An 11,134-nucleotide genomic window follows, 5' to 3' on the forward strand; every position below is an offset into this window, starting at 1 on the left:
AAACCTTTTCATAAGAAAAGAAGTCAGCCTCAACGGACAAATTTTTAAATAGTTCATATCCCCCCCTTGGAACTAACTTGTCACGTTATAAGGGACCAACAAGTAGTAGATGGTGTTCTGTCTCGAACTAGAGTGCATTTAACATGTGAGGGGCTACTGAAACTTGGTGTCTTGCTATTGATTCACAAACATCAGTACAATCTGTTGCTGCTGGTTGACGGATTGTTGCTTCTACTCGTGTTGTTGAAACACGACCTGAAGAGGACTCTCTTTCTGCGTTTCGATGACCTATAACCAACGCTACAACAACTACTATTGACTGATGCATAGTCGTCGGTTCTGCATGAATATGCTCGGGGTAACTGCCTGGTTTTCGCTACTCGCCTGGTTATCTCCCTATAGGTGCGGGTTTACTGCTCGAGGTTTAGTTGTAGTCTAGTTTCCTACTCGTTGATGCGCTAAAAACCAGTCGCCCAAAGTCTCCCTCGCAGCTTGTAATGTTTGTCTCGAAGATACATCTCGATTATTCCAATGTTTTGCTCCTTTTCATGCTCATGTTTGCATTTTCACTTCAAAAGGAAGAGTTTTAGGTGTTTGGTTAGTGACCACCTGTTTGCTTTTTATACTTGAAAAACAGTATTAGGTGTTTGGTTAGTGACCTCCTGTTTATCTTTTACACTTGAAAAACAGACTTTTACAAAAGTAGAGAATCTCTGCTTTTTGGAAAAGCAGCATTTTCCAACAGCAAACAGCAACAACAAACAGCAGGTAGAACAAACGGGCCCTAGTGTTGCTTCTCCTTTAAATGCACCTGTCGAAAAAAGCAAAGACAAAAAGCTACAAAGTTTACGACGTTAGTTGTCACCCTCTTCCAAAGCCCCGCTCCTACTTCAAAGTTAAAAGCAAAACATTTAATTTATCATATGTTTTAGCTTGGGAGAAAATAAAATATTATTCTTTTGTATATAGTTTTATTAATTGAATTTAACATTTTTTAATTAGAATATAATATAAAATATAATTAACTAGATATTAATGGATGTATTTATTATGTAATTGGTTATAATTTTTTTTTTAGAAATTATTATTATTGATGTTGGTTTTTTTGTTATTACTATTTGTTTATATTCATATTCGATTATGATCAATTTAAAAGTGAATTTGATTCCCATTTCATATTAAACTAAATAAGGAAAATAAAGATAAATAAATGACGGCCGTCCCTGGGCATGGGTAGGAGGGGCGCCTGTCTAGGGCCCGAGGGATGGAAGGACCCCAAAAATAATAGTTTTTTCTAAAAAAAAATGTTAAAATTAAATCTTAAAAGATGTAACTGTTGTAGAATTACTTTTAGGCTTAAACAATTAGTAGTGTACATTTAAGCATAAAGGAGGAAAGGGTCCCAAAATAATTTTTTATAAAAAATACAGAAGACAATATAATTCATAGGCCTAAACAGTCCCAACATACAAATTTATGATTAATTTTTCGCATGTTGATGCACATGATGGTTATTCAGAAATGAAAGTGTTGCAAATTCTTTGGCCAAAATTATTGATGTTAGCGTTTGAATTTTTTTATTAATTTGTCAAAGCAGCATATTATTATCCAAATATTTTAATTGCATTTCGAATCCTCTTATGTCAATGACTGTTGTATCTACTGAAACAATATTTTCGGAGTTAAAATTATTGAAAATTTATTTAAGATCATCAACATCTTAAGAAAGATAAAATGCTAAGAGAATATTAATGCAACACTATTTTTAGTGCTTTTGCATCTAGAATGCTCGTATATTATATTTTGTATGAGCAACTAATATTTAATTCGAAATAAAATAACTTATTTAGTTGAAATTTGATGTTTTTTATTAAATCCATTGTCACGTGTAATAAAAATGTGTTTTTAAGTAATTTTTGTTTTACATTATTGATTTTTTTTATATTATTTTTTAATTACACTTATTTATTAGAGTCATTATTCGGTACTTCGCCCCTAGACCTGCTGTGATAAAGGATCATCATCATCACATTTCTATTCCCATCCCCAATTTAAACAGTTTTGATAATATTTAAAACTCTAGAAATAACAATCTTTATACCGGCATTAATAAAGTATTAGTTTGGGTAATCGAAATATTGAAGATTGCAGCATGTTTGGTGGAAACCATGGGCGAATCGCAACGAAGTTAAGGAAGACAAGAGAGTGAGCGTAATAATAAGGACATTGGAGAAAACAATCGACGAAGGCAGGCAGACTGACTTGTTAAAGCAACAGACAAACGAGGAAAAGGAAATAAAATAGTCCTTGAAATCAGAAAGAAGAGAAAGATGGGTTTATTGGTAAATAAACAGGTAGAACCAGGAAGAGGAAAAAGAAGTCGGATGTGTGGAGCTGCATTTCTCTGTTGGCTTTTACTCATGTTGCTAACACCTAAAATCCCTCTTTCCCATAGACATCATCTTTTCGCTGATATGCGCAATTTTTTTGGTATTTTACCTCTCTCTCTCTCTCTATCTTTCTTAATTTCTTTACTTTCTTTCACTACTCTAATCTAATACAATTCTGATTTCATTTTTTTTAGGAGTTCCCAACACTTTGAATGTCATCACCAATTTCCCCTTTCTTCTTGTGGGCGTTGTGGGTTTTGTCCTCTCTATTCAAGGCTGCCTTTTTAATATAAGGTCTTTTTATTTCCTCTTTTCTTTTTCCTTTCTTTGAGTTTTTGCTTTATTCATTTCTCATGTTCAATTTTTCAGCTTTCGAGGAGAGGTTTGGGGTTGGTTGCTGTTCTACGGAGGAATGGTGGGTGTTGCTTTTGGGTCCGCTTATTATCATCTTAAGCCAGATGACACTAGAGTTATCTGGGACACCTTACCGGTTAGCATTACTCTTCTATTCCTTTTTATGTTCTGATCCGAAGAAATGTGAGAGAAACTAAACCATATCTGTATTACTTGCTATGCCTATTACTTATTACAGCATTTGAAACTGGACATTTGTAACCTCTGCTCATAGAATTCCCACTTCTACAATTTGGCTAATTAAGAACTGTGTTGTTTTCATGGAATTATTTTCAATTCTGATCTTCTTTTTTGTTTATGCTCAATATGGTAATGTGCATTATGCAGATGATGGTAGCATATTCATCAGTTTTCTCTAGCTTTGTTGTGGAAAGAGTGGGACAGCGAGTTGGATTAAGTTGTTTGTTTGGACTACTAGTAGTTGTTTTGCTTAGCGTGATTTATGCAAGGTTGGTTTGTTCTCCCTATGTTCAGTGATGGTCTTGTCTCATCATGGATATTCTAAACTTTTCTGCTGAGGATCGCTTGCTAGTTGGTTGCAGAATATTTAATGATCTTCGGTTGTGCATGATGTTCCAGCTCATTCCATGCATAGCCATACCGGGCATGACCCATTTGTACCCTTCCAAATATACGCATTCTATATATTGGCTTTGGGCAGCAGGTATTTTCATGGCCTTACCCTGTTCTTTTTCTCTTAATCTCGTCTCCGTGTGGCTTGAAAAACACCTTTTAACATATTAATCAAATTAGGAAAAAAAAAGAAAGTATCAGTGATTGACCTTTGTGAACAACTAGGCAATAAGAATAAGTGTGAAGATTTAGGAGGTGGCAAACAATGACTTGTTGTATGGATGTGCATACAACAGCAAAGATGGGTTTTTTTTTTTCTTTTTTCTTTTGAGATTAGGCACCAACTGTAATTTCGGAATCAAAGTCATCCACCAACATTAGAAAATAAATTGGTTTATGCTTTACAAAAAATTTGCTTAAAGTTGAGGTTTGAAAAGATAGTATTTATGACTAAATTAGAAACACTCCTGGAATAGTTTGAAGGAATTTTTTTGTGCACTTGATTCTGAGTGTTCCCTATTTGGTAGTCTCAAAGTTGCAAACAAGTTTGGGAAAGACAATAATTTAGGCTACTTCTTGGGGCTGCCTTCATTTGATAAATTGATGATTTTGGAGTTGCTACCTAAGTGCTGAGAAAGCATTGATTCTTTGTTACAACTTGCAGTCTTCCTATAGATGAATTCAGTTATTGTGAACCTTGTAGTCTATTTTGCTGTTGATGCACGGAGTGTGTAACTATTAACTCAATGTGGTACAGGTATTTGCCTCGTAGCCAATTTTGAAGCTGTTCTAGACAGGAAAATTTACCATGCAAATCGTTACTTTATCAGCGGACATTCCTTGGAACACTTGTGCTCAGCTGCAATTCCTGTTCTATTCACTTTTATGCTCATGTCTAGGAACATTAGGATTCAGAGGTATGTATCATGCTGGTTACCAAATTAACCGTACCTGTTAGAAAGACATGGTAAAATAATCTTAAAAGCTGTAACTTTCTTTGTATTGTTTTTCCAATTTTCAAATCATTTTGTGGTTCAGTTTATGATCCGTTATTCTGTTTCCAATCCATTTGAAAACTCTCTCGCTTATACTTCTTTTCCATTTGCTGTTTGGAAAGATTGGAGAACTTACCAATTAAGTGTGACTGATAACAGATTAGCGGACCTCAAAGAGCGACCTTGAAGAGATTAGAGAGACAAAGGCAGCATAAGAAATCGGAGTAGATGTAGCGGATGATCTTTGGCTCTATCATCACTCATGGGCTTTGAAGATCAAGAATGGGTAATTAACTTAGCTGTTTTACTGTGTGCAAAAAATCATTGGTGATTTTTTTCTTTCTTTTCTTTTCTATTGATTACATTCATTCTTTTTGGATTGATTAACCAAAAATGAAATTTTACATGGGAACTAGCTTACCTTAGATTAACAATCCATTTGGGTTGTAGTGGATTGAGGTTGAGTTTTTAGTGATTCATCTGATGCTGGAGTTATGAGTATTTTATTAACCTTGCTTACTAGGCAGACATGTTTATGCCTTCACATGGAGAGTTGTTTCTTTTCAGCCAAACCAAAAATGTATGTAACATGGCAGCATTGCATGCATGTGATAAAGCTGTTATGGCATGTCTGGATATGATTGTGTTCCTACCATAAAAACATATAAAGATAAAGCCAAAAAGCATCCCCAGGCCCTAATCATTCTGATTTCTGATCTTTCATTTCAATATATTAAACTTGTGATCTTTTATTTTATTTTTTGACATTAAGCCTCTGTTTATCGAATTAGTTAGTTGTGAACATAAAACTCATTTAATAGAGCATCTCATTTCATTTGTGTTTGAAATTGAAATTTTTACAGTTCGAAATAAAGTTTTTACAGTTTCTCAACAGTCATATAACATGTATAAAAAAATTGATTTCGAACTGTTAAAAATACAAAATTTAAATGCATGTGAAATAAATAATGCTCTATTAACTAACTTTTATGTTAAAAGCTGATTTTTCTGTTCATCAGGAGCTTAATGCGACCTAAAAAAACGATCGGAGGTTTAATGTGTTGAAATGAAAGATGAGGAGCTCAACACGAAAAGGTAAACCTAAGGCATGTGTATTCAGCTGTGTTCACATCTGACACTTACTCTTCAGAATTTTTTATATATATGTATTTTTAAGTCTTTTCTCAGTCCAATCATTTCATAAAGCTGGAGATCCCTGTCACCTTCCACTCTTTTATGTCTTCTCATAACTATACTAGAATGTATTTGTATGGATGGATTTGCACAACTTGTCATTTTGGTTTGTGTACTTCAATTTTAAAAATTGAACCATTGTAAGATAATTCTGGTAACTGCATGTTATGCTCCTTGCTAATTAAGTCCTCTAATTATGTAATGCTGCATGTAATATACTGCTGCTAATTAATAGTTTATTATGAGTAAGTCTTATAAATAAAATGGAAAAGCAAAATGTGCCAAAATTGAAGTGATCATATGAAAATAACATAACAAAATGTTGAAAAGTACAATAATTAAATATGTCAAAATTGACTTTTGCTGTGTAGATTTTGGAGTGGGTTTTTGTCCCTTGTGTGTTGAAATCAGAAAATCTGAGATTGTAGTATGTAATTAATTACTACTTGGGGCCCTTGTAGATTTGGTTATCTGATATTGAATGGATTGATCTTCAACTGCAAATCTGAAGGATGGTCCATGGAGTTGATTGCTATGTTATTCAAGTGAACTTATTACATCAATTACATCAATGCATGTCTTTTATTCTAGGCTTAGTACATCATTTTCCCCGAACTTGTTTAAAAAGCTTTATTGGTACTTTAAACTTTCAAAGTGTCTCAATTGTAAATTGTCCCTTAAAATTGCTTGAAATGTAATTAAGAGCATCTCCAAGAGACTCTTAGTGAGCTCTCTAAAAATAATATAAATAATTGACTCTTAATGATTTAAGAGTGGCTAAGATACATCATCTCCAACAATGCTCTTTATATTCACTCCTTATTTATTATTTTATTATTAAGATTATTCTTTATTGTTAGATTACCAATAGTGTGAGGAGAGAGACACATCAATAATAAATTATTAATAAAAAATGAAGTTAGGAGGCACTAAGAGGTGGAGAGAGACTCTCTATTAATAGAGAGGATTGAGAGGCTCACTAAGAGGCTGTTGGAGATGAATTTTTATTCTCTCTCCTCAAATTTTAACTTAAGAGCCAACTTAAGAGGCTGTTGGAGATGCTCTAATTAATCAGAGTGGACATGTTTTACAGTTGAGCAAGTAATAATATATTATGTGAATTATGTAATAGCTTTCGAAGATGTGTGCAACACTTTTTCCGCATGTTGTTTAATTTTTTTTTTTTTTGCAATCGAGTGATTAATTGATTACATTTCAAGTAAGTTGAGTGGACTATTGGGATATTTTAAGCAAGTTGACGGGACACTTGAGACATTTTAAAAGATTAGTGATCCAATCAAGCTTTAGGATCCAATCAAGTTTTTTTTTTTGAACAAATTCAGGAGTATGATGTATTAATCTTTTATTCTATTATAAAGTGCACGAGGAAGACACCCATGTTTTATTTTATGTTTTTGATAATAAAAGGACTTGCATTAATAAATTATAGAACTGAGTTCAGTAAAATCTAAAATACAGATTGCTTCCCCACTTAGCCATGTCATGGGCTGCTTGAGTTTGTTCTCTAACTTTATGAATAAACTTAGTGCAAATCAAGTTCTGGACTATCTCTTTCTCTCAATTCCGTTGGAGGATGGCCAGAAGTTCAGAGTGCAAAATCGACCAGCAGCACCCCACGGGGCAAGCTCCACACATAGTGATTGTGTTGTCTTTGTTTCGAGCAATAAATCTGGCTGTGCTCTTCCAACGTTGGTGGTGAAAGCTAGCATCACAATGTAGCTTAACGACCCTCGGCGGAACAGATGACCAAAGGCAGTGGCTCCGGCTAACTGAGAAGATTGTATTTAAGATAGGTCGGGACCATGCTGTTGCATTGCTTATTCCTTGAAAAAAATACAGCATGAGTGATTTGTTTCATCATGGCTCAATTTTTTGTGCTGAACCATGTCTTCCACGGGAAGAAGGAATAACTATAGAACTCATCATCTATCAATGATTGGTGCTCGTGAGAAGGGAACCATCCATACTATTGCAATACAGAAACTTCCCTTCCTTGAGGATGTGTGTTTTTACCAACTTGTCTGCCGATGACAGTGACTTCTGAGAAACAGCTCACATAAAATGGATGGTCTTTGGATTGGAGGGAGTTTTAGTTGCCAAAAATCACACCACGTAACTTTCAAGCCGTTGGAAGACTCACTGCGGTTCGTTGTTATTCCGTTGATAACTTGGGAAGTTTTGTATCCTACTTTCACCGAGTACTCACCTGATCGTGTGCCCGGCCAAAATAGGCAGTCCTCCCTATTTATTGGGCGGATTATAATTTTTAATATCCATTTTCCGTCTTCTTGATAAAAACAATGCTTAATCAATCCGGTGTTTCAATAGTGAGCCTTAGTATCAATTAGGGAGGAGATGAACTCAGTGGGAGCATTATGTCGAAAAGGTTTTAAACATGAATTGGTCTTTCTAGTTAAACATTGTGTTCTTTCTAGTTAAACATTGGTCTTTCTAGTTAAACATTGTGTTCTCATGTATTTGCATTTAAACATGGAGCAGATTGAATTCGGTCGGGTCAAAAGGTGTCATACCTGTTGTAGCTAACATAGCCTGATTAAAAGGGAAAAGGTGACGGAACCTTAATCCGCCTTCTAGCTTCCATTTTTCGATTTCTACCATAACTATTTGAGATTGGAGCACGTCAGTAAAAAAATTTTGGAAAGAGAAAACAAATCATAATATATTAAGGTATCGTTTGTGTTACTGCTTTAATCAAGATTTTTTTTGCTCGTTCGAGGTATCGATTGTTTCCATTATATAATATATTTCCTAATATATACCAATTAATTTATAATTTAACATTTTATTGAAACAAAAACCTAAGATTTTATATTCTCTCAAAGTTTCCAATAATATTTGTTAGTTTAATTGTTAATTTTAATCCATATAATTTTGAATAGAAATATGATTACAAAAATGTAATAGTAAATTTAGATTTATGAATTGACATTTTGCCACTAAAATGTAGCTAGGTAAACATCTTTACTTTTAGTAAAAGAACAAAATAAGCGATTATTTGGGTAAATGATAGTCATTAGAAATAATAATAAAAAAGTTTTTTAAAATAGATATTGCAATAAACTAAAACTAGTTATTTCAAAATTAGATTTCTAAACTCAATAAGCTCTTTCATATTTTTTTTATTATTAAAAATTTGACTAGTCAAAATTTATAAAAGTGATCAAAACTTCTAATTTTATCTTACATGTTTAGGTGACAAACAGAACCAAAATCTCTTAAACAAACAAGCATGTAAAAAAGGAGAAATTCTATGGTGGGCCAGGACCACCACATTAGCTATGGTCCCTACCAATAATTATTTGACACCTAATTAACTAATATACATTATTTACTAATTAATTTAATTTTCCACCTAATTAATTAATAAAATTCAGATTAGAAGCGTACATCGTTCTGTTGCGATTCCCTTCCAAGATATCAGATAACTTATTTGAATTTTTAACTTATCGTTCTGTTGCAGTTCCCTTCATTAAATCACGTCTGTTGCCCACTGCTTTTGCAGTTTGAATTCAAAATCAATTTCAGTAGCTCTGATTGAAAATTGTATCCCCGATTTCAGCAGCTCTAGTTGAAAATTGCAGCAACTTTGAAAACTCCAGGTAACTATTATATTTTACTAGCTTGATTTCTTTTGTTTTATCCTCTTTCTTTGTCCATGGTAGTCGGTGCATGCTTCAAATCTCAACCACTTATATCCTGTTGCTTTTTATATGTTTATCCAGTTAGGAGTTTTGATGATAGTTGGAAAATTAAATTTTTAAGAGATAAGAATTAACTAAACATTTATTTCTACTACTAATCAGGAATTAGCATGAATAATTAAAATTTGGTGGGGCTTCAATCTTAATCATGAATTAGGAAAGAAGAGATAATGACTTTATTAGTTTCTGGAGCTCTAATTAACGTTGTCACTGTTCTTTAGAATTTTTATATTCAAATCCATTGAATTTTGTAAGTTGAGTGAGGTTTATATAAATCATATTTTATTGTTACTTTTTTTTGTTTGATGGTATCTATATAATAATATAATATATTTAAAGTAAATTGAATTAATACAAATTATATTAGATAAGTTTACCAAAACTTTTATTTATCTTGTTTTTATTGTTGATTAGATTATCTTATAGGTTTTTGATAATTAATATGATAAAATATGAGCTTATATAGATTAATTTTGTGATGTTAGGTAACAGAATCAGAATCAGTTCAAAGTATTATATATTCAAGTGAAGAAATGAATCTACCGAATGAGACACATTCAATCATAAATGAAGATAATCAAAGTGTCGATAATCTCATGGGATTGATTGTGCATGAAGAGGATGTGGCTTTTAATTTATACAATAATCATGCGGTTCGAACAGGGTTCAGTGTCAGGAAATCCAAAAAGAGATATGATATAAATAAGAATATCAGACAGAGAGAATATCGATGTTCTAAAGAGGGATTTAGCCTTGATGATAAAGATTATTCAACCAAACAACGTCACATGCTTGAAACGAGAAATGGATGCGAAGCTATGATCCGTTTCTCAATTAATGATGGTAAATGGACGGTTACAAAATTTGTCCCTAATCACAATCATGAGCTTGCGTTGCCTTCAGAAGTTTATTTGTTGCGTTCTAATAGAAATCTTACCTCATTGAAAACCAATGTTATTGATTCAATGGTAGATGCAGGTAATTTTGATTATTATTATTGATGTTATTTCTTACATAAAGATATACAACTAATTTCTGGTATTTACTAAATGCAGGTATAAGTGTTATAGACACGTATTCATATATGTCTAAAGAAGTAGGAGGAAATGAGCACTTGGGGTTTAAAAAAAAGATTGTTATAATTATGTTAACCAGAAAAAGAATGTATTGATTGAAGCTGGAGACGCACAGAGTCTTATAAATCATTTCAAGCAACGTCAAGCAGATGATGGTATGTTTTTCTACACTGTGCAAGTTGACCAAGAGAATAGGATGACTAATTTTTTTTGGAGAGATGGTAGATCAAGAATTGATTATGATTCATTTGGTGATGTTATTATCTTTGACACCACATATCGCACAAACAAATACAATTTAATTTGTGCTCCATTTGTTGGTGTTAATCACCATTGGCAAAATGTTATGTTTGGTTGTGCTTTCCTATTGAATGAGACAACGACATCTTTTATATGGTTGTTTGAATCATTTCTTGAGTCAATGGGTGGCAAGGCACCTAAAACCATATTCACGGATCAAGATCAAGCAATGTCGAATGCCATAGCTGTAGTTTTTCCTAACTCACGACATCGTTTGTGCATATGGCATATCTCACAAAATGCTCCATCTCACTTGGGAGCTCTTAATTCAAATTCTAAATTTCGACATTTATTTTACAAGATGTTACAAAGATGTGAATCTGAAGAGGAATTTGAAAAAATATGGAACACAATGTGTGAAACATTTGAAGAGGTCAAAACTCATAAGTGGTTGAAGAAATTATACAATATTCGTCAAAAGTGGTGTAAAGGTTTGAATAAGGATGCAT

At 33.0% G+C, this 11,134-nt stretch overlaps 1 protein-coding gene across 3 annotated transcripts; it reads left to right on the plus strand.

Moving 5' to 3' along the window:
* Window positions 1-2,044: 2,044 nt before the first annotated feature.
* LOC136204262 (uncharacterized) lies at window positions 2,045-7,952 on the plus strand. Of its 3 annotated transcripts, XM_065995490.1 has the most exons (9): window positions 2,045-2,490; window positions 2,585-2,684; window positions 2,760-2,880; window positions 3,132-3,253; window positions 3,347-3,468; window positions 4,135-4,294; window positions 4,532-4,658; window positions 5,392-5,467; window positions 6,028-7,951. In XM_065995490.1, exons 1-7 carry the CDS (start codon window positions 2,331-2,333, stop codon window positions 4,557-4,559), a joined length of 813 nt encoding a protein of 270 aa, XP_065851562.1. In that variant the 5' UTR covers window positions 2,045-2,330; the 3' UTR covers window positions 4,560-4,658; window positions 5,392-5,467; window positions 6,028-7,951. The 3 variants fall into 3 exon arrangements, with proteins under 3 accessions (XP_065851562.1, XP_065851563.1, XP_065851561.1); XM_065995491.1 differs by lacking the exon at window positions 5,392-5,467 and having other exon boundaries at window positions 6,028-7,952; XM_065995489.1 differs by lacking the exon at window positions 6,028-7,951 and having other exon boundaries at window positions 5,392-5,768.
* Window positions 7,953-11,134: the final 3,182 nt, after the last annotated feature.

Source organism: Euphorbia lathyris, chromosome 8, assembly GCF_963576675.1.
Source record: "Euphorbia lathyris chromosome 8, ddEupLath1.1, whole genome shotgun sequence".
Classification (NCBI taxonomy): domain Eukaryota; kingdom Viridiplantae; phylum Streptophyta; class Magnoliopsida; order Malpighiales; family Euphorbiaceae; genus Euphorbia; species Euphorbia lathyris.

Coding starts and splice junctions, on each gene's coding strand:
- LOC136204262 (XM_065995491.1), top strand. CDS start 2,331: ATGGGTTTATTGGTAAATAAACAGGTAGAACCAGGAAGAGGAAAAAGA. Junction 2,491..2,584: donor TGATATGCGCAATTTTTTTG/GTATTTTACCTC, acceptor CATTTTTTTTAG/GAGTTCCCAACACTTTGAAT. Junction 2,685..2,759: donor GGCTGCCTTTTTAATATAAG/GTCTTTTTATTT, acceptor TCAATTTTTCAG/CTTTCGAGGAGAGGTTTGGG.